General features: G+C 42.2%; 1 protein-coding gene across 1 annotated transcript in view; it reads left to right on the plus strand.

Annotated features, from left to right (window-relative positions):
• Positions 1-24,553, plus strand: part of doc2b (double C2-like domains, beta) — a 327,887-nt gene that overhangs the window by 175,440 nt on the left and 127,894 nt on the right. Inside the window, exon 5 of the mRNA XM_034179040.1 lies at positions 2,643-2,723. Coding sequence (XP_034034931.1) covers positions 2,643-2,723 — 81 coding nt within the window. The remainder of the gene's footprint in view (positions 1-2,642; positions 2,724-24,553) is intronic.

Below are 24,553 nucleotides of genomic sequence, written 5' to 3' on the forward strand. Positions count from 1 at the left end.
CTGAATGTAGGAATGGGGAAAGTAATGGGGAGAATTTCTTGTAAAATTCTGCAGGGCCATCAGGGCCTGGACATTTACCGGACTGCATTGCTGAAACGGCTGACACGATTTCTGCCTGGGATATTGGGATCTAAGCCTCCCTCAGGTTAGGTGTAACTTTGGGCATGTTAATATGATCGAGAAATCAAAAGACAAATTGGTTTCTGATTCTGAAGTATACAAATTGATATAGAAATCCCTGAAAGCTTCATTTATTTGTAAGTAATCTAAAGTTATACTGCCATTTTAATTGAATCTTTGGGATATTTTGTTTAGCTATAGCGCCCTTTATCTGATTTGAGAACTTTCCAGACTTTTCCCCATGTATGTAGAATGTGGACTTACTTTTCAGGAGTGATTGTTCTGTTGAGTATGTGGTCAATAAATCAAACTTGGTTTGGGTTCCAGTCGTTTTTTATACAGATTGGGGCATTTATTTTGAGCATAGTGTTTGTCAATTTCTTTCAGCTGTTGGGCCAGACTAGTTCTTCTTTTAGAGAATTTAGCTTCAAGCGGGGGTATATGAGATTTGACCTCTGATATACCTTGAGAGTGTCCCAAACAGTAGAGAGTGAGACCTCAGGAGTTCTGTTGATAGACAGAAAGAACCTTATTTCTTTCTCTATAAATGAGATAAAGTCATTGTCTGACAGCAAAGTTGAATTAAATCTCCACTGTCTACTCCTTTGAGGGATGAATTCACATACAGTTAAAAACGATTAAAATGGTTGATAGTATGACTTTATAGACAGTAAAAACCGAGAGTTAAAAATGAGTCATATGTTATAAATTATTTTTGTCATGATTGTTCCGTTAAAAATGTTGTTAATATAGTACAAAAACTATAAATACTATGTACGCTATTTATAGCTTATTAAGAGTTTGATGATTCGCAGATCATTTGCTCTTGATGCTTTGATCTTAATGCTCTATTTTCTGGTTTACCGTAGTCCAGCATCAGGGGTCTTGCTGCTGCCAGATTTCTGACACGAAACAGAAGGTTTGACCACATTACGCCGGTTCTGGCATCCCTTCACTGGCTTCCGGTCTCTCTGAGATCGGATTTTAAAGTATTATTATTGACCTATAAACCTGTTCACGGACTGGCACCCCCCGACCTGGCCGGCCTGATTGAGCCCTACGTACCGGCTCAGGCCCTGCGTTCACAGGGTGCAGGCCTATTGTGTGTCCCTACGGTGAATAAAAAGTCAGCGGGTTACAGAGCCTTTTCTCACCGTGCCCCAGCTCTGTGGAATGATCTGCCTGCGCAGATCCAACAGTCGGACTCTGTGGAGACTTTTAAGGCCAGATTGAAGACACACTTTTTTCCCTGTTTTATCATTAGTTTTTTACGATTGTGTGTCTTCTTTTATTTCTTTTATTCCTTATTTATATTTTAATTTTTTTATTGTGTTTTTAATCTTAATTCATTTTATTCTGCCTTTTAAATGATGTTTGTGAAGCACCTTGAGGCAACTAGTCGTGATTTGGCACTATATAAATTAATAAATTTGATTTGATTTTCTTGACAGACGTGTTTTGCACCTGTGCAGACAAGTTTTGATGTTCTTTCTGAGTAAAGCCAAATGGAGTAAAGATGTTGGCTGCGATCCTGTCCTTCATTTAACTCAAAAGTTACCACGTACCTCTCCCAAGCTACGGGAGCAGAGGGCGCACCACGAGCAACTTTGCAGATTATTTGAACATAAATGGGTTAGTGTTGGAGTAATGGTCTAGGTTAGGGTATAATTTTTCCTAAATGAATAAAATGTTTAGAAATTTCAACCCTACATCCACCCTATAAAATTCTGATATGGTCCCAGTCCCAGTCAGGAATTGATCTTTATTCTCTCTTTCTTCTCCTCCTCCTCCTCCTTTCTTTTCTTCTTCTCCTCACTCCTTTTTCTTTCGCCTCCTTCCTCCTCTTTTATTAGTATTTAAATTGTATTTTGCAGTACCTTCCCAGAATGCACTGCTTCAGATCATCGCCTCCTTGATGTCATCTTTGTGGATTTAAGGTTTAAGAAGTTTAATTGCATGATTCCGGTTGTCATTAACTTCAGCTCAGTACCTAGAAGTTGTTCACAGTGAATTTACATCGTTGGCATTGACACAGAACTCCTTAAATCTTCTCTGGACATAATTATGCTGTTTGTTTATGACTTCAAGTCGAGCGTGAACTTGGACAGACTTGAACTGACTGCAGGCCTTTCTGCTGTTTGCTGTCTGGCTTTAAGACTAAAGACCACGTTGGCGTCTCAGTGGTCCGGATCAAGTGAAGACACATCACATGTCCCCGAACAACAGCTTTGCTTCCCGTCTGTGAGATATTACTACTGTCAAAGTTTTCAGCTCGTAACTCCAAGAGCCTGAGCTTCAGAAGAACTTATGAGATATGCCATAACTTTTAAATGTATGTTTTATTTTATTGCTGTTAAATGACTGAGCCGAGAAAAAAGTCATATCACCCAGAAGGAATTGATTCCAAACGTTGACAGATTTGCTTTCATCTCTCCGGAGGGAGGATGTCTGTGTGGCATCAAGAATGACTTCAAGTCTTCTCATATCTCCCCCCTCCTTCTGTGTTCTTCTGTTTTTTACAGCTACACTCGGGATTTTGGACTTCAGTTTGCTGTACGACCAGGAAAACAACGCACTGCACTGCACCATCAACAAAGCCAAGGTGAGAGGGTGAGACAGCAGTCTGACCAAGTCACAGCCCAAAAGATTTACCCCATCCTCTGGTTCAGATGGCATCAAATATCTTTATACCTGACAAATCAGTGTGTGTGTGTGTGGGGGGGGGGGGGGGGGGGGGGTTGAAACCTTGAGTGAAATCCATTAAATATAGCTGAACAAAAACACAACTGTTTCAGTTTTAAATTAATATGTCAATTTATGTCAGTAAACTGACATTTAATTAGAAATCAGGTGGAAGATGCAAGCCTAGATTTGATCTGCTTTATTGTATGAAAATCCTTCTTCTCTACTCCACTATGAAGCTGGGAGTCGTGGTGCAAATTACAAAACTTGCACCGTGCATAATGTCTCCAATCTTAGCCACTTCTTCTGAGTCGTGTGGGTGTCTTGGTGGCTTCCCTCACTCGTATCCTTCTTGCAGGGTCAGTCAGTTTTTGAGAACTGCTTCCTCCAAATAGATTTATCATACAGTACCACACTGTTCATATTTCTTAATAACTAATGTAAAGTCCAACTGAAGAAAGCTGTCTGAAAAAGCGATGATTTACGTGCAGCACTAAGTGGTGTCATTACTTATGCAATCCATCATTTTGACATGTAGAGATTGCTTTTCACTGTGGGTTTAAAGGGCATAATTTTTTTTTATAAATTTTTATATACAGAAACCAGATTTTAAAAAAATATTTTTTAGTGTAATGACATGCTGACTTTTAATAGTCCGATGGTTCACATACTTTTTCTTGCCACTGTGTATAAAATGTTCATGTCTGAGAAGCACAAACCGTTCATAAATAGTTGAAGCTCGTGTCTGGGTGGATGAATCCCTGTACACTGGTACAGGGATTCATGCTCTCACCACCTATGCCCATACAGCAGGTCCATCCACACCTCATGACCTCACCCATCTGTCTGTCTCAGGCAGGTGATTCTATTGGGCCGACCAAACCAAAAGTAGGTGTATCCGCTCACTGAGTCAGTGAAATGTGGAGCTTCCCAAGCTCCCTTGCCAGTAATGGAAGATGGTCATCCTTGCTGAGAGAAAGAATGTTTCAGATCCCACCTGCTTGAGCCGCCTCGAGTTTGGACTTAAACGTTAGCGTGCAGTGGATGACCCGTCAGCACTGCCCCAGTCCCCATCATCCAAGACAAAACCATTGGTGGTTTCTTGTGGATGAATCTTTTCTGGAGATGAGGCTCCAAGGGACTTCCTCTAACCCCTTCATAACATGTGCCACCCTCTGAAGGAAGCCAGCTGCGGAGTTACTCACAGAAACAAGAGATCTACATTTTCAAGCTTTGTAAAAAAATAAAAGATAAAAAAAAAAAAAAAAATTCAAGTGCCACTCCTGCTGCCAAACCCCCCAAAAGGGGTAATCTGTAAACTGGATGACAAATTATAGTGTCTGGATGCAGTTTAAAGTCACACTCAGGACATACACTCACTGGCCACTTTATTAGGCACACCTTGCTCATACTTCTTTGGACCCACTTTTGCATTTAGAACTGCCTTAATTCTTCACGGCACAGATTCAACAAGGTGTTGAAAATATTCCTCAGAGGTGTTGGTCCATACTGACATGACAGCATCACACAGTCGCCCATTCAAACAGTACTGCCCATTCCACCAGTCTGTCCATACACCCAGTCTGTCCCTTCAACCAGTCTGTCATTCTACCAGTCTGTCCATATCCACCAGTCTGTACATTCAACCAGTTGCCCATTCAACCAGTCTGTCCATTCCACCAGTCTGTCCATACACCCAGTCTGTCATTCACCCAGTCTGCCCATTCAACCAGTCTGTCCATTCAACCAGTCTGTCCCATTCCACCAGTCTGTCCATTTCACCCAGTCTGCCCATTCCACCGTCTGTCCTATCACCCCAGTCTGCCCATACCCAGTCTGTCCATTCACCCAGTCTGGCCCATTCCACCAGTCTGTCCAAACACCCAGTCTGTACATTCAAACCCGTCTGTCCATCAACCAGTCTGCCCATTCAACCAGTCTGTCCATTAACCAGTCTGTCCATACACACAGTCGTCCAATTCAACAGTCTGCCCAATTCAACCAGTCTGTCCATTCCACAGTCTGTCCATTCACCCAGTCTGCCCATTCACCCAGTCTGCCCATTCCACCAGTCTGTCCATTTCACCCAGTCTGCCCATACACCCAGTCTGTCCATTCACCCAGTCTGCCCATTCACCCAGTCTGCCCATTCCACCAGTCTGTCCATTCACCCCAGTCTGCCCATTCACCCAGTCTGCCCATTCCACCAGTCTGTCCATTCACCCATCTGCCCATACACCCAGTCTGTCCATTCACCCAGTCTGCCCATTCCACCAGTCTGTCCATACCCAGTCTGTCCATTCCACCAGTCTGTCCATTCAACCAGTCTGTCCATTCCAGCAGTCTGTCCATACACACAGTCTGTCCATTCAACCAGTCTGTCCATTCTCCTCTGACCTCTGACATCAACAAGACATTTTCATCTACACAACTACCGCTCACTGGATATCTTCTCTTTTTTATCATTCTTTGTAAACTCTAGAGACGGTTTGTGTATAAAAATCCCAGTAAATCAGCAGTTTCTGAATACTCAGACCAGACCGTCTGACCACCAGAACCATATCACATTCAAAGTCACTTAAACCACCTTTCTTCCCCATTCTGACGCTCGGTTTGAACTTCAACAAGTTAGTAGTTTAAAACTATCGATTAAAAGTCAAAATTGTCCTTTAAAATTCTTCTGGGCCGTCACATCATCAAAAATTGAGGGTTTCTTGCTCAGATGTCCTTAAAATCCTATAATATTTTTTGAAATAATCTTTGTAAGACAAACAGAAACACACAGTGATTTTCTCATCATTTTTTTCTGTACAAACATTAAAAACAGCAAAAAAAAAAAAAAGGTGTTTGTTAGATAACAGTCAGATTTAAAAAGTCAATAAATGACTGCTGTGGATGAATATTCCTGCATCAACCTACACGTTTGAGTAAAAAGACGACTTTACACATCCCACTGTTTGCGACATATTTACATTGATTTTCATCTCAGAAAGTATTCATTATTTCCAAAGCATATTGCTACAACAATCCAAGAATTCCCCTCCCACTAGTTTGTTTCTTTGTTTAAAGCAGTTTCATCAGTATTTTTTGTACTGATTTAAGAAGCGTCATCCAGCACATTTTCTGTTCAACACCACACTCTCGTGTGTTTTTCAGACACAGCAGTTTTTAAAGAAAGTTTTAAAGCCGACAAACAAAAACCTGCTTAGAAATCAAACGGCAGAGTTACTGATGTCCATGTCTTGTTTGTTTGTACACATCATGAGGTCAAGAGACTAAGAGAAAAATATATTCCTGCTTTTTATAGAGATTGTCCGTCTAAACATAAGTTTGTGTTACTGTTTCAATCTGCAAACAGGAAAATAGTTGTAAATTTGGTGCCTATTTGAAAGGGGTTTCTGGATTTGTATTGAATTTTGATTTCTAGTGTTTTCCTTTTGTCAAAGTATGAATTTGTTTTTGTTGGTGGCTCCATACCATGGAATTGGTTATGAGCAATCTATCTATTAAACTGAAATTGAAATTGATTATTTAGACTATTTGCATCACACATTTCAACACAGCCAACTTAATGTCGGAACCATCGACGGATTGTAAGCTGCTGCCAGACTTTTGACACGAAGCAGGTTTGAACATATCACACCCATTTGGCATCTTTGCACTGGCTCCCTGTCTCTGTGAGAGCAGATTTTAAGGTTTTGTTATTGACTTATAAAGTTGTTTATGGACTGGCGCCGTCTTACCTGGCCAATCTGGTGAAACCCTACGTGCCGGCCTGGGTTTTGCGGTCACAGGATGCGGGACTTCTCTGTGTTCCCAGGGTGAAGAAGTCAGCGGGTCAAAGAGCTTTTTCGTATTGTGCACCCACTCTGTGTAACTGTCTTCCTGTGACCGTGAGACAGTCGGAGTCCGTGGACATTTTTAAGTCAAGACTTAAAACCTATTTTTATTCTCTTTCTTATGAATAGCATTTTTTTAATGTTTTATTCTTTTACTCTGTTTTTAATTATGTATTTGAATTTTTTAATTTTTATTTATTTATTTTAAATTTATATTGAACTGTTCTGTGTGAGGCGCCTTGAGGCAGCTTTTGTTGTGATTTGTGCTTTATAAGTTGAAATTGAATTGAATTGTCAGCGGTCAGAAGTCTTGTTGTTTGAACGAATTTATGGTTCAGAGGAACCAGAGGAGCCACGTTGGCAGCAGCGCTGGACAGCAGACGGGCATCGTACCATTTTGATTTATAAAAGTTATTTTCTTATTCTGGACGTCAGTTGCTGCTGAGCCAGCCACAGAAAATGTTTTGTCCTCTCCGAAATCACCAATTACTTTTTTTCTTCTTCTTCTTCTTGCCAAAGTGTCATTGGTTTGGTCATAAATACGAGCCAGACTACATCACTAAAGACTTTATAGCTCTTGACTAATGGAAGGACGTCTTGTTCTGTGAGCACATTAAAGTTTGCATGATAAATTTTTGAAGGTAACATTGATCACAGTTTACTGTGACTCAGCAGTGCCCACTTCATTGGCATTTACAGTATATTCAGCCGAATAAATAAGCTGTAAATAAAACCAGCAGATCTGCCACAGTATTTCAACTAGGCTACAGTAATAAAACCAGCACTAGTGCTAAAGTAGGGTTAGTATAGTATAGTAAATACAGTATAGTAAATATATATTGAACCATTCAACAGTGTAAATAAAAGGAGCAGCTCTTCTCTAGTATTTTTAGTAAAACTGTCAAACCCCACTACTGTAATAAAATCAGCCCTAGTGCTAAAGGAGGGTAAAAATAGTATAGTAAATATATATTGAATCATTCAACAGTGTAAACAAAAGGAGCAGCTCTTCTCTAGTATTCTCACTTAAAATGTCAGCTACACTACGGTATCCAGTTTGGTGACCTCAGAGTTGCAGCGCTACTTTTTGCAGATGATGTGGCTCTGGTGGCTTCATAAGGTGGTGACCTTCGATATGGACTGAGCAGGTTTCAGGCCAAGTGTGAAGCGATTAAGAATCAGCACCTCCAAATCTGAGACCATGGTCCTCTTTTGAAAAATGGTGGATTGTCCTCTCTGGGTCAGGGGAGAGTTACTGCCCCAAATGGAGGAGTTCAAGTATCTTGGGGTGTTGTTCATGAATCGGGGTACGTTGGAGCAAGAGATCAATAGACAGATTTGGGTTGTGTCTGATGTTTTATGGACGCTGTACCAGACCGGTGTGGTGATGAAGGAGCTGAGCCAGAAGGCAAGACTCTCAAATTACCAGTCAGTTTACTCTCCTATCCTCACCTATGGTCATGGAGTTTGGGTAATGAGTAAAGGAATAAGCTTGCAGATACAAGTGGCAGAAATGAGATTCCTCTGTCAGGTATCTGGGCTTACACTCCTGGACAGGGCGAGAAGGTCGACTGTCCGGGAGGGACTCAGAGTAGAGCTGCTTCTTTGCGTCAAGAGGAGCCAGCCGGTAAACACAGACATCACTAACCGCGAGCAGTGCTAACTGCTTCAAAGTCCCGTGTCCACATCACAACTGCACCGCTGACATCACTAAAGCCTCGTTCCCACCGAATAATGAGCCACGCATGGGTGTGTCAGCGATTATTTGAAGAATGATCAGCGTTTTAAGCCGTCACATATCCGCCACTAAGGCGCCTCTATTTGCTTCTCTGTACCTCGCATGTACCAGGTATCAGCCTCTAGTGAGCCACGACTGACCTGTCATTTGAGCCCCGTCCAGCCTCAAGTGGCTTGTGTCACCACACATGGTCCATGTAGTGCCATGTTAACGCAACGCTGGTGCACGTTTAGGCGTGGGTTTGGTCCAAACCTCCAGCCCTCCCACACCTGGTCTCTTTAAAGTGTGGGTTTTCATTTCACAGCATCCATTCAAGATGTCACATTTTTTAAATGCAGTCCAAAAAAGACGCTGTACTGAGTGAGTGCGCACTCAAATTCCGACGGGGATAACTACTTTGGCACGACACTGGCCAGTGTGCACCAGGCTGCAGTTCACGTGTGTTCCAGAGTCAAATGCAGCAGTTCTGTGCATTCATCCAGCTCTCTGTGACAACAACAAAAAAAAAAACACCACAATGAGATGGCTGCTTTAATTATATACACCTGCTGCTGCAACTGTGGATCACTTAAAAAAAATTCTTCCACAGCTTATAGTCATCATGATACAACTTTTTACTTTGTGTTATGCCTGTAAATGGACTGCATTTATATAGCGCTTTTCCATCTGCATCAGGCCTTCAAAGCGCTTTACAATTATGCCTCACATTCACCCCGATGAGAGGTGAGAATAGAGGGAATTCTCTACAAGAGTCAAGACAGAAGTCAGACTACCAGAGCAAGAATTTTAGCTGAGGAAGCTTCTGCGATTTGAAGCGAAACGTCCTCGTGTCAAGCAACCCAGTCCAGTCGAAGATTCAAGCTTCTCTACTTTTTAATCCTCGTTAGTTGTCGTAGCAGCTCGTACACCAACTGTGACTCACAGGATTGTTTGAGCTGTGGGAAATAAGGCTGCATGATGTCTTTGGTTACTAGGTCCCTTCAGAGCATCATTGAGTACCCCTGGAATGACTTTATTTTATACTAAGTTACAAAGGGGGCCTCAGATGAGAAGTATGTATCACTTACAGGCAAGCATGTGGGTCTGCCGATCAAAAGTCAGGAGGGACCAGTGGTAAGTCTCACAGTGTAGACAGGCATCCAAATATGGACTTCTGTGACATACGTTGTGGAAGTCTACAAGTGTTTAAGTGTTAAAGGTAAACTACAAAGTGATTGTGCACAAAATGACCCCTTTAATTCTTTGTGAAAATAACTGGTGTTTTGTCTTATGTCTAAGTGATGCTCTAATTGATTCTGACAAACTGATGACTTACAAAAGTGCAGGTTTTTTAACCCACATGAAGAGAACAGTGGAGTTTGTGCGTCCAGAAAGTATTCACAGCGCTTCACTTTTTCCACATTTTGTTATGTTACAGCCTTATTCCAAAATGGAGTAAATTCATTTTTCCCCTCAAAATTCTGCTCACAACACCCCATAATGACAACATGAGGAAATGTTTTGCTGTTGTTGCTGCAAATTTATTAAAAAATAAAAAAAACTAAGAAGTCACATATACATACAGTAGCGATCAGAATAATAGTAGTGCTATGTGACTAAAAAAATTAAATCCAACACAAATCACAAATCCAACAAGACCAAGCATTCATGATATGCACACTCTTAAGGCTATGAAATTGGGCTATTAATAAAAAAAAGTAGAAAAGGGGGTGTTCACAATAATAGTAGCATCTGCTGTTGATGCTACAAACTCAAAACTATTATGTTCAAACTGCTTTTTTTAGCAATCCTGTGAATCACTAAACTAGTATTTAGTTGTATAACCACAGTTTTTCATGATTTCTTCACATCTGTGAGGCATTAATTTTGTTGGTTTGGAACCAAGATTTTGCTCGTTTACTAGTGTGCTTGGGGTCATTGTCTTGTTGAAACACCCATTTCAAGGGCATGTCCTCTTCAGCATAAGGCAACATGACCTCTTCAAGTATTTTGACATATCCAAACTGATCCATGATACCTGGTATGCGATATATAGGCCCAACACCACAGTAGGAGAAATATGCCCATATCATGATGCTTGCACCTCCATGCTTCACTGTCTTCACTGAGAACTGTGGCTTGAATTCAGAGTTTTGGGGTCATATCACAAACTGTCTGCAGCCCTTGGACCCAAAAAGAACAATTTTACTCTCATCAGTCCACAAAATATTCCTCCATTTCTCTTTAGGTCAGTTGATGTGTTCTTTGGCAAATTGTAACCTCTTCTGCACGTCTTTCATTTAACAGAGGGACTTTGCAGGGGATTCTTGCAAATAAATTAGCTTCACACAGGCGTCTTCTAACTGTCACAGCACTTACAGGTAACTCCAGACTGTCTTTGATCATCCTGGAGCTGATCATTGGGTGAGCCTTTGCCATTCTGGTTATTCTTCTATCCATTTTGATGGTTGTTTTCTGTTTTCTTCCATGCGTCTCTGGTTTTTTTGTCCATTTTAAAGCATTGGAGATCATTGTAGATGAACAGCCTATAATTTTTCATACCTGCGTATAAGTTTTCCCCTCTCCAATCAACTTTTTAATCAAACTACGCTGTTCTTCTGAACAATGTCTTGAACGTCCCATTTTCCTCAGGCTTTCAAGGAGAAAAGCATGTTCAACAGGTGCTGGCTTCATCCTTAAATAGGGGACACCTGATTCACACCTGTTTGTTCCACAGAATTGGCGAACTTACTGACTGAATTCCACACTACTATTATTGTGAACACCCCCTTTTCTACCCTTTTTTTTTTTTTTTTTTTACTAATAGCCCAATTTCATAGCCTTAAGAGTGTGCATATCATGAATGCTTGGACTTGTTGGATATGTGAGAATCTATTGAATCTACTGGTACCTTGTTTCCCATGTAACAATAAGAAATATATTCAAAACCTGGATTAATCTTTTTAGTCACGTAGCACTACTGTTATTCTGAACACTACTGTATCTTTGGTCAGTTTTGTCCATTCCTCTTTGCAGCACCTCTCAAGCTCCATCAGGTTGGATGGGGAGCGTCGGTGCACAGACATTTTCAGATCTCTCCAGAGATGTTCAATCAGATTCAGGTCTGGGCTCTGGTTGGGCCACTCAAGGACATTCAGAGTTGTCCTGAAGCCACTCCTTTGATATCTTGGCTGTGTGTTTAGGGTCATTGTCCTGCTGAAAGATGAACTGTCGCCCCAGTCTGAGGTCAAGAGCGCTCTGGAGCAGGTTTTCATCCAGGATGTCTCTGTACATTGCTGCATTCATCTTTCCCTCAATCCTGACTAGGCTCTCAGTTCCTGCCACTGAAAAACATTCCCACAGCATGATGCTGCCACCACCATGCTTCACTGTAGGGATGGTGCCTGGTTCGTCCAAACATGATGCCTGGTATTCACACCAAAGAGTTCAATCTTTGTCTCATCAGACCAGAGAATTTTGTTTCTCATGGTCTGAGAGTCCTTCAGGTGCCTTTTGTCAAACTCCACGTGGGCTGCCATGTGCCTTTTACTAAGGAGTGGCTTCCATCTGGTCACTACCATACAGGCCTGATTGGTGGATTGCTGCAGCGATGGTTATCCTTCTGGAATGTTCTCCTCTCTCCACACAGGAATGCTGGAGCTCTAAATTTACCCAATTAAGAAACATCTCGAGGATGATCAGTCTAAACAGGCTGCACCTGAGCTCAATTTTGAGTTTCACAGTAAAGGCTGTGAATATTATGTACATGTGATTGCTTAGTTTTTTAAATTTTTAATAAATTTGCAAAAAAAAACAAACCCAACCAAATAAAAACTTTTTTCACATTGTCATTATGGGGTATTGTGTGTAGAATTTTGACTGAAAAAAGAATTTTGTCCATTTGGAATAAGGCTATAACATAACAAAATGTGAAAAAAGTGAAGCGCTGTGACTACTTTCTACATACAACATATCTACTTTGGAATGAAATTGGAAGTAGAAATGAAAGACTGTGAATAATGCAGGAGGGATTACGACAGTACAACAAATACCGTAACTCTTGCAGTCACTCTTGTTAACATTTGATTAAATCCTTTTCCTTGACATGTCAAAAGGAGTAAAAATAATTCCAATCCAATGTCTTCAACGCGGTTGTCGGTTGTCTGACTGGATGTTTGCTATCCAGGACTTGTGATGCACTGTTGCAGGACACCAGTGCCTGACCCACATCTTCAAGGGGAGATAATTGGATTTTTAACAATACGTCCTATATTTGCTAATTGTATAAGCAGACGTGTTGGCCTCTTTGACACAGAAACGCTTGTGAATTCTGGTGTCACAAAGGATGAAACACCGCTGACTTTATCATACATAAAAGCAGATATGGGGGGGGGGGTCATTCACAGAACTCATGATTTTTTTCTTTGGAAAACATTTTCTGCTCTGTTAACTCTGACCTCTAAAAGGAAAAATGTGCCATTGATTTGAAAAACACATTACAGTGCAAGCTGTAATGTAATGACGCCCATCAATCAAATACTGCCTTTTAAAAAAAAAAGATATTATGAGCTGAACACTATTTACCCGATGTTGAGGTGATTTTCATTTTGATTATTTTTATTTTGCAAGATCTTGATCAGTCGGACCATTCTTGCATTGAGTTGTGGAATCCGGATCCAGGTGAAGTCCGGGTCACGACGTGAGTCACATATCTTTTATTTTGAGTCCTTGTCAGTCCTTGGTGGATGTCAGAAATCTCAGATGGCTCATGTTTCTTTCATGCAACTGCTGACTTTTCGTAGTATCACAGTAGTTATTTTAACAAAAAGGATTTATTACAGGCCCCACAATAATGTTTCATATTTACCACTTTTGGTGTAATTATAACATTCTGTTGATAAGAAACCAGACTGGATTTGACTTCTAGAGACAATCAGAATGTCCTCAGACCATGTGGAATTTCAGAATTCCCCGCCGGCACTTTCTTCGATTTGGCCCTCAGATATTGTTGCCTTGCCGCCGTCCCTCCAATCCCACGGACTTTTCTTTTCTCACCTCACTTTCATTTCTGCTGACTTTTTATGTGATGAGAAATAGTTGCGTCGGTTGCCCCAAAACACATTTAAATTAACAAACCCATGTACCATGTTTTCTGGAGTACAAGTCTTTATTTTTGGGTTGTTTATTTATTTATTTATTTTTTATTTTTTTTACTAGTGTGGGAGGTCCTTCAACTTATACTCCAGAGCAAATTGGATACCAAAATACCATATTTTTTAGAGTATAAGTTGCACCTCTTAAAAATTTCTCCCAAAGAGGGAAAACCCATAATTAAGTCGCACCTTTTTTCCTGTATTTTCAGGTCAGATTTTTGTGCATTATGGTAGTGTACTTTTTATTAATGCCATTAGAGTTTATTTTGTTTAGTGCGTGCGTTGATTCCTGGGAAAGTTTAATATATATTGTTATTAGAATTTTATTTATTATATTCATATATATTTGTGTTATTATTATTATTAATAATGTATCTGTGGACTTCCTGTTATGTCATCTCTGAGGACAGTGTGTAAACTGTCCAGCTCCGAAAGACCTTTTAAAAATGGCCGCTTTTAGAAAGATTTATGATAAATGAATACCAGACTACGTGAAAAGGACAACCTAACAAACATGTCGACCCAAAAAATGACCAAGAAAGATGCTAAATCGAGGAAATTTGAAGACGGAAAGTCCGGGCCTAAACAACTAACGATACCTGAAGCTACCTCGCTGAAAACCAGTGGAGAAGCTAACAACATGGCTAACACTGGAGGTAACAAGAATGACGACGTGCTAACGGAGTTACGAAAACTTTGATGAGAAAATACTGAATCATTCCAGGAACTTAAAGCTTCCTTCACCAGAATGGAGACCAAGTTGACCGATATTGTGACATGCACAGACGTCTTGGAACAAATGATTGACTTTGTGATAAACTTTTGGAGGAACTCGTTTCAGCTGCAAGAACAAGGTGAAATCAAAGTGGAACGAGCCCATCGAGCCCTTGGACTGAGGTTCGTTGGACCAGCCCCACCGCGATCTATCATTGTACGTTTCTTGGACTTTCGGGTTAAACAAGCAGTGTTACAACAGGCCTGGAGACAACACAATGTCCAATTTGAGGGCCATACGATTTACTTTGACCAGGATTACTCCACTGGAGTGCAAAAGAAGAGGAAAAACGTTTGTGAGGTGATCAAGAAACTTAAAGAGAATAACATTAAAGCACAATCACCATACCCTGCCAACTTGAAAATTTTTCTGGACACTGGCACCAAAACATTCTCAACATTACTGGAAGCACAGAATACACTGAAGGATCTTGGCGTGGATATTATTTTGGAGGATAGTGAAATCTTGGAGATGGAGATGACGTGAGATGCTTGGACAAAGCAGCCTGGCAGTAGGAGAAGAAATCGTCATCAGCTGCAGATGTCAGAAATAAGAGAACTTATTCAGGGAGAGGACAAGAGACATAGAGACATACAAAATGCCAGTTAAGTGAGCTAAATGTCAGATCCCGTTATTTTTCTTTAGATACACGGCACACGCTCACCCTCCGATGAGTGCGTTTGTGTACTAAAACCAGCTCTCCGTCTCTGGGGTCCGACCTTCGTGACTCCACGGGTATTACCCGGCAGGGCTGCACAAAGGCTGTTCAAGCTGGTGGCGAGGAGATTCGTCTAGCCGCTCTCTGCCTCCATCCGGACGTCCACCCCGCTGAAGCTGATCTCGCACCCCGGTCAACTAGCCTCCTCTGGAACCAGGATACGAACCGGCCACGCCCGTTAATGGCAGCTCTCCTCTTATGGATCAGGGCTCTTGGAATGTTGCTAGATTTTGAATTTAGTGACTCGTACAGCGAGTCCCCAGGATGCGTTATTTTCATTAAAAACCAGACTAACCTTTTAGAGCACTTTTTGGTGTTGTACACCCAATAAACTTTAACTTTTACACCTTAAGAAGCATCAATAAATCCAATGTCCGAGCCTTAACACTTTAACTGCATGTTTGGAAATTTATTGCAGGTTTTGCAAGTGCCGACAACATAATCAAAATAGGTTATATGATGATAATTTCACAACAGTAATTCAAGTATAATTAAAATAATAATTGGCAGAGATTTTTGTTTTTGATTCAATAATACTGTCTGATCTTACTTTGACTGGACTGGATTAACTTCTTAACAATTTTTCCAGGAGTGAGGGAAGGAGGTTTTTGATGTTAAAATCCCCAGCTCGATGAACTTAATTTTCTCTTCATTAGTCGTTAGCTGACCACGATCCTTGTGTGATGTTGTAATCCTTCAGGAAATTAATCCACATAAGAGTTTATTCCTTCTTCAATCAACCAAAAGTTGATCTAATCCATTCTGGTATGATGTGATGTTCCTTGAGAGAGAAAACGTTGAAAGTTCCCCACTCAGACTTAAGGCCAGTGATTATTCTCCAATGCTCTGCTACTCCGTGACTGGACGGCCTGAGTGGGAGTTGAAAACTCTCTCAAATGATCTCTTATGGCTCCAATCCTCTCACTCCACGATTCCAATTGATGCTCACAAGATGGTCAAGTCTTGTGATCTCCTCGTAGCAGGGGAGAAGTGACAACAGCACCTCTCCCTGGAAGAATAACCCCGTTTCCTGGTGTTTCACAGTTTATATATGTGCTGATTCTCGTTGTATTTAGATGAGCTTGGTTACCATGGGGTTGCTGGTGACTCAAAACCTCCTCCCTTCTCCTTCCCTTACTGGAAGCCATCTGCGGCCCTTTGCCAGTAACTTATTTCTCAAGTTCCTCTTTTCTGTTAACACTTCAGCTTTTCTGAGAATTCGTTTTTCTAAATCATGTCTTTAGAATCACATCAATCATATTCAATCATTTCATTACAACTCTCTTTCACATAAAAACAATTCATATGATCATATACAAACATTTTCATTCCTTATTATTCATTTCATATTTTATCACATCTTAATCATTTGATCAGTTGTTTATCATCAGCTCTTCTGGCTCTGCTTGCGACATCATCTAACTTCCTCTTTTCTCCTTACTCTGCATTCTTTATGAAAAACAACTTCTTCACTTCCTTTTTTCTCTAACTCTGCACTCTTTATGAAAAACAACTCATATAATCATTCATTTCACTTATTTGTAACATACTTTTTCTAATATTATTCTAATCAACTCTTAATTTTTATCACATTAATACTTCATTTGATCATACTTTGTCATTTTAGAATCATCTTAGACATATTCCATCGTCTTCACCACTGAGTTCATTCCACGGGCCTCCCCATCTGCAATGGAAAAGTCCGGTATGACCTCACTTACTCCGGGAAAGTACCAAACACTGTCCAGTTTATTCCAACAGCATGTATATTAATCCAGTGGCACGTACTATATTCCAAGATGAAAACAAGCTGAAAGCAAGCTTAAAGTCATCTTTCTTGACACCCCCTCCATGACTTGAAGCTCTGCCGATCTCTCTATGCCTCCATAAAAACATCCTCGTCGTCGTCGACAGGGTGAAGGGTGAGCGCTTCTTTCTCATCCACCATCGGAGACAGAACAGGAGGAGCTGGAGTTGAACGACACTCATCCAGCACCACGTACTCCTCTCCGCCCATCTGTAGATTGCTGTCGCCATCAGAAGGCTGCTCATCCAGTAGTGGTGATTGTGATGGTAATCCCAATGGAGACGGAGTTGCCTCATATTCCTTAGATGATAATCCGTCAGGGAACGATGGTGCGCATGGTGAAGTGGGGGTGACGGGTGTATAACACGATGTAACTGGTGTAGATGGCCGTGGTGATGTATCCTTCGGTTGAGGTGAAGCTTCAGCGTGAATATCCTCAGGCTCGGGCTGTTGAAGGTGTTCATCCAGGAACACCTGCGTGAGGGCCTCCAAACACCAGTTCATATCCTCGGTCTGCACTCCAACCTCCGCAGTGTGCTGTGGAGATGAACGTGGAGCTGGTGGTAATGAAGGACCAATGGCCACGATCCGGCCATCGGCAAGATGAGCTGTGGAGAATCTTATTCCCGTAGGGTACATCCACATTTTGGTAAACACGGGGCAATACATATATCCCTCTGGAGACACTACAGTGTCAGCTCGTATTTGATCAACCAAAAGGGAATGCCAAATCATGTTTGCCTCGACTTCAATTTTTAGGTATGTTGCTGTTGGTACCTGGGGCAGAAAAGAAGTATCCTTCTGTCCCACTATTCCCCGTGCCACTTGAACAGGGAAGTTGTTGCCATAACACATCGGGCACCACAGAGTCGATGTTATCTCCCAGAAGTAGAGCGCTTGTTCCAGGGTGGCTTGACAATGAATACATCTTATATCCCCCTATAGTGTAAGAGGAAACATTAGTCTTTTAACTATTATATTGCAAGCAAGCAAAAGAGTTCGTCGGGATTATTCAGATGTACGCCAGAGCTGCCTCATGATCACCGTAGGAGAGTGGGACTGTGATGACGTTACCATTCCCGCTGTAGCTGAAGGAGCTGTACGCGGGAAGCAAGCATCATAGGTCGTAAACCATAACAGCAGGAGTAGTTGACTAACCATGGACAGCCAGTATAAAGCTGATAATATTCCCCATCCTAAGGCCCAATTTATGATAAGTCCAAGTTTGTAGAGCCAGGGTTTCTTGCATTGTACGGCTCCAGTTAATGTAGCTATGTACGCCAATAGGGTCAGGGCCATCACAGCTTCGCACACAATGTCAGCTATCACTGCCGGGGCGTAAAAGATTGCTGTCATATCTATCACCATCCAAACTGTAATCGATGTGTACTGCCATATTCTCCAACAGTCAAACTGGAGAGTAAAGCGACCGAGGACGTGAGTGATGAATAAAGACAACCCTAAGTCACTCTGACCGTAGTGCAGATTGATGATCACCAATCTGACACATCCATGTAGTAGCGTTGCTATTCGCAGTGGTTGTCGTAAGTCCCAACGGCCGACACAGCAGTATAGCAGCCATATTAACAGTAGTGCAATAAACTCCACTCTACTCACTTTGAAGATGGTGTCATTTATGCCGCCAGTATTGTTGGACATTGTGCTCTCTTATTCTTTTTACTTATCTCCTTAAGTTTGTACGCTGTTATGTAGATGCTTCTTCTTCCTTCACTCCCCCAATGCAGAATGAACAGGGCGTGTCTCGGCGTCGGGCTTTGTAGGCTCCATCGCTCCTCCCCTAATGGAGGAGGGGCTCCATATCACTGCATTGTGTGCTCCTCCCACACAAGCGCAGGGCGGCTGTGAAACTTCCTTTTATCAAAACATATCCAATTACTGCAGCAATAATAAGTCCTATTATGATTAACAGATAGGGCCAAAGGTATCCAAACAAATGTCCAATCCAACCAGTCACTACTTCGAGACCTTCTTAAATGACATCTCCGGTCTCTGCAGCGAAAGTGGTGATGATTCCTCCAGCGATTATTTGCGTTCTTTCCCACCAAGAACATTCATGCCGACTTCTTCCTTTTCCACAGCTCAACCAATGTTCTGCAGGCGATTCACATGTACCATTATTGTAAATCCGATTGGGTCCCAACCATTCGTAACCGACAATTTCTTGTCCTTCACACAGACTTTTCTTGAAGGCATATCCTTCTTCAAGCATTATCAAAGCATCTCCAACAAATGGCACTATGTGGCCTAGGATCTGCTTCCTTTTCGACATTCCATGTCCCAGGACAGCCTTGGCACATCCAACGTTGGGTGGAAAAGCTCTTATCCATTCGCCTGCACTATTCTTCTCCCAAACTGTTTGATGGCCATAAGTGTCATACTCGCCGTCATAGTAAGCATCACAATATTCTTCCCAGCTAGGAACCTTTCTACAATTTTGGCGGGCAAGGCTTATCGTGCATGTAGTATTAAGTTTATTACAAATCATTCTCCAGGGCCGTGGCGTAACATAAGGGTTTGGTCTCCAGAGTACACTAGACCAAGTAGCTCTATCTCTGGAGTAGACCATGGCGATGTATTGATATTTAACCCAATAATTATTACTTTGATCTAAACAGGGGAATACCCAATCTTCAATTTCATATTTCTCCATTCCCCACCAGGTGACGTCCTTACTACGCTTAACTCCTTCCTGCCATGCTTGAAGGGTCCCCTTAATGGTTGGAACCTGTAACAACTTTGTACAGTTATATACCCATCTTAGCCAATTCCCTGTCTTAATTTGGTCTATGGGACATCGGGGGGATTTACCAGAACCTTCAGCCAAATTATTATGGTGTTCTGTCTCATGTAAGCTTCCATAGATTTTATTCACCACGCATTGATCGATTTTGCTAAAATCTTCCTGAGGTACTGACCTTAGCTCATCAGGCTTTGGTAGTTTTTGCACATAGAATTTTGCTTTATGTGGACCCTGCAAACTATGCCCAGTCCACGTGTTTCCCTTTGGAAAATTCCCCTCAAAATGTATCAGTGGAACGCTCCAGACCCATGGAAAGGTGTCGTTAAGCCATTCATCATGTTTTGCCTCTTGTTTTTGTTTCCAAGTAATCCTGTCTATCAAATCGATAACCGGTGTAAGCACCATGTAATTTTGAGATTTACATCCAATAGGTCGATTCCAATAACATCTATCTAATTTTGCTACTTTTTCTTTTACACAATAATCATGAATCTCCTTCCATCTATTTTTAACCACGTTATCAATACTTTTAACTTTTGGTTCTAATACTCGCTGGGTATCTTGTGTTTTTGGCGATGTAGGGAATGGTTTAGTTTTTCCCTGTGTTGGTGATATCTTTGTGGATCCCACCAATGCTACTGGTGAGATGGCGGTTGGTTTGGAATAAGATATCCCTGCTCCCATGTCGGTAGCGTTGTTCAACGGAGGGATTATTGTAGATGTAGTATCCACTTTTGGCACTCTGCTGCGGGTGTTGTCACAGGTGAGGTTATGATTTCCCCAATTTTTCCAGGTAGGCATTATCATTCTGCAAACATCATGTCTTGGTAATGCTGGAAAAACAGCTTCTTTTTCCCAATATCCTGCTCGATAGCCCAGTAGTACTCTGCATCCCCATGAGCAATACCAGGCTGGCTCGCCAGGTTCAGGTCTTATCCAAGTACAGCCTACTTCTCTTCGCTCTCTTTGTTTTAACCGTAAGATGGTTGCCACGATAATCTCTTGCTCCCTCACTTGTAGGTTTTGAAGGATGTCTGCTCCGGTAGTCAGGTTGTGATTGGTAGTGACGGTTGGAAATTCTCCACTGTCGTTCAAGTATTGTAGCCACTTATTCTTTTGCATCTGCTGAGTTAGGTTCTTCATCTATGCCCATGTCTCTGTAGAATTCTGATGCTATATCATGTAGATGTTTCTTGATTCAACTCCCCAACATGTCTGTTGGAAAGTTTTAGTTGTTGCGTACTGGACCCTGATATGGGTTAAGGTCCAGGGACGTACTACCATAATGGTACAGGATAGCTAGACGTACAGCAATGCCGACTAATAATGCTGTAAGTCTGGCCATCCAACTCCAACATTGGAGGCACTTTTTCTTCCACGGCCGGCTTTGTTGCTGCTGCCTTATTCCAACATTTTCGTAGTAGAATTCACTCGGTACTGGTGGCAGCGGCTCCAGCTTTTAAGGTTGTTGCAGTAGTGGCATTTCTATACCAAATTCTCCTTCTCTTGGTCTGTCGTTGATTCTTTGAGGTTGCGTGGTGATCACGCTGTCTTCCCGTGGTTCTTCCATCTCGAAGATAGATGATCTTAGGTGCTATTGTTTGTCTCGTGCTCCCAACAGAGACACTTGATGCTCATTGCTGAAGAAGGGTGATTAACAAGGGAGATGGCCATGGGAGTCTAATATCTAGTCCTCGCCACGCCCATTTCCAAGTGACAACTGTCACCTCCTTCATTTCAGGCGGTGGTCCTTGGGGTGTGAAGAAACACTGTGAAGATGCAGGATTCAATTCTCTACGTAGGTGCAAGATATCCTCATAGGCGTTCCAATATGCCGCTCCATTGTAGACATACTGCGCCATCACAGAATACAGAGGAGTCAATCTCCGAAATAATCCTCTTCCCGACTTTATGCCCAGTCGTATCAGTATAGCCTTTGGGGGTTGCCAAAGCCCCACTAGTACTCTGGTTCACCATCCACTTCTAATAGGTGGAACACTTCCACCTTTTTCGATGTCAAGGTACTGTACTGTCATACATATTGGCAAAGTTTGGTTCTCAATCAAATAAAAAGTTGAACATGCCTCTTTTTGTTGAAGTCTTTTAAACATGTAGGGACTACTGGTCCAAATCTGAAAAGATCCAAGCCAAATATCCACATACATTCCTTGTAATGGATCAACATAATTAGGTCCCCACCTTATTTTAAATCTGTAGCCCCTTCTCTGTACATACACTACGTTCAAGATGCAGGGGTACAAGTCTGGACACCGGGGAATTGGGTAAAACTTCCATCCGACCCCAGGGCAATTCCAGTGTTGTCCAACTTTGTCCATGATAGCTTCTAGAGGAGTGTATATTCCAGGCTCTGTAAGGTCAGCAGTTCTTTTATATGAGTTATTATCTACAAAGTCTCCTCCTGTTCCCAGCAACCATCCTTTTTCTTTATAATCCTTTTGTGGCCAGTTTAAACATATTTTCTTGTAGGGTAATTCCAAATATGGTGTAAGTCCTCCCGGCCCGGAGCGTAGACTATTTACATTATTTTCATCCAATTTGAAGGTCCGCAGCATGATTCAGAGTGAGTTGTTACTCCGCCATCGGCCGCTTCTTTTTACTTCTTCCTTGTCCCGCGGAAAATGGAGGGAAACATCCAGCGACTCCGAGACTTTCTTGATTTTTCCTCACCTTGAGTCGGTTGGTCTAACGACTGCTGCTGTTCCTCCAGGAGGTCAACGTGTGCTCCGACAGAATAAACCCCCACATAGGGAACCAACACCATCAGCACTGTGAGCCGCACCTTAAGTGTTTGGTCCGGCCTACTAGGAGTGTCTGCTCTACTAGCCACTCCCCCTCTAGATTGTATCCTCCTCTTTCTCACCCATTCTTCGGGTGTCACGTGGTACTCGGCTGACTTCTTCTTTGGTTTTGCTGCTTTATTTCCCCAGGCGTCTAATCCAGTGGTAAAATAATGCATGAGGGTTTCTCTGCCCCCTTTTTCTTGTGGCACCTCTTCTGCATCTTCCAGTAGAATTTCTGGGTTTTTTAGAACTTCTTCTATCAATTTTGCCCAAGTTGTCATTTCCCAAGGGCCAATCCATCCTTCTTCTTGGGCTTTTTGCTGTTGATCATCTGTCAGTCCTCCCATCATGTCTGTATATCTGGGTCGGTCCGGATCTCTATACACTCTGCACACCAGTGGAATTTGTACTGCATCTATTGGAGGGTCATAAGTTTGCCCATACTCTGGACTATGGGACCAATTTTGATGTATAGCTTCATGCAACAAAGACGGCTTTCGCTCACCACCTCCTGCAGCTTGGTCACTTCCTCCTGCTCTAGTTGTGTCCAACATCAAATAGACACTTGGTGCCGTTGGACTCACGTCACCGCTGCCTTGATTCCCCTCAGCTTGATCAAGCGCAGTTGTTGCTGCAGGATTAGCCCAGCAGGCTTCATCGGTGTGAAAGGTCCTCAGAGGGTCTAAAAACCTTCTCACTTGCCATCCGTCTGCTTTTACCCCATGCAGTAGTCTTCCCATATGAGTTCTTGCTTTACACACCAGGCAATACTCGATCTCACGTCCATTCCAATAGCATGAACACACCTGCATATCTACATTGTCTCCACGTAAGTCCCACTGGGTGTAAAAGACCATTCTTGGCAAGTGGGTTAGTCGGCATAACCCACATACAAGCGCATCCAAAACCTTCACCGGCTTGTGAAGTAATTGTTTGAATTCATTTTTTGCCCCATTTGGAATTGGGGGTTTTCTAACCCCAGGTCCCGACTATTGGACCGTCAGCTGTACTTCTTCACGGCAAATCACACAGTGATTCTCAACTTTTTTCCACTGTAATAACTCCTTTTCATTAGATAAAAATCCTTTCTTTGCATGATATAATATCCTCAGGGCTCTGCCTGCCCAGAGGCCATCTCTTGTTCTTCTTAAGGCAACCACCCCATTGACAGTGGCCATTCTGACGAAGGGTGGAAGATCTTGGGTGTTTTTGGCCATGTTTAGCTCCTGGTTTTGTCTAGTTAGGAGTTGGCTTCAGCTGCTCCACTCCTTGGATTCCCTTCCTCTTCAACTCTACTGTGTTACTGTCCAGTATCTTCACTACTGTATCTGTGGTCTCATACTTAGGTTTAACAGCAGTGTTGGTTGGGTGATCTCGAGCTCTCACCCACACCTTCTGTCCAACCTTAAATGGGATCTTTGGTTCTGGTTCTCTGTCCCTTTTAGTCTGACTCCGCCCCACTTCCGGTGTCAAAAATGGGCGTTGGTTCAGCTCTTGCGAAGGGGTGGGCCTGCCGGCACGTTGGCGGTCATTTAGGGCCTGTCCAATTTCCAGGGCCTTAGTACTCCATTCCTTCGTGTTAGCATTTTTTCCAATCCAGTTTTTCACCAGTCCAATAGCCTTTTCCACAACTCCATTTGCTTGTGGGGTGTATGGGGGCGAGTAAATTCTCATTACTTTGTTCGGGTTCGGCCTGGAAATCTATCTTGCTCTCGTCTTCATTGTCGAAGATCTGACTTCCATTCCTATCTTCCATTATAGGATATTGTTCCTTAAGCATTCTTCCTAACCCTTTTAGTCGTTCTGCCATGGACTTAAACTCAGCATACACGGACGCTGATTTTGCTTTAACATCTACCAGGACCGTCTCTACTCCCAACAACCCAGCTGTCATTTTTACTATGGAGTCATAACTTTTCTCAGGACTTATTAAGGTGGTGATTTGTCCTCTTTTCCACTCTTCTCCGAGAAGTTTGCACCACCACTCAAGCCACTCTCTGGTCCCCGTCTTATCCTTTGGGACTGGTGGGCTCTCCAAAATGGCCAGGATCTGCCCCTCCTTATGCTTACCTGGATAATATATCCCTAATGTGTGTATTGTTCCTGCCATAGCTTCTTTGAAACTTTCTTCATCAGTTTCTACACTTTGATCTCTGACATATTTTTGAACTGTTTCTGCC

The sequence above is a fragment of the Thalassophryne amazonica genome, chromosome 9, assembly GCF_902500255.1.
Source record: "Thalassophryne amazonica chromosome 9, fThaAma1.1, whole genome shotgun sequence".
Classification (NCBI taxonomy): Eukaryota; Metazoa; Chordata; class Actinopteri; order Batrachoidiformes; family Batrachoididae; genus Thalassophryne; species Thalassophryne amazonica.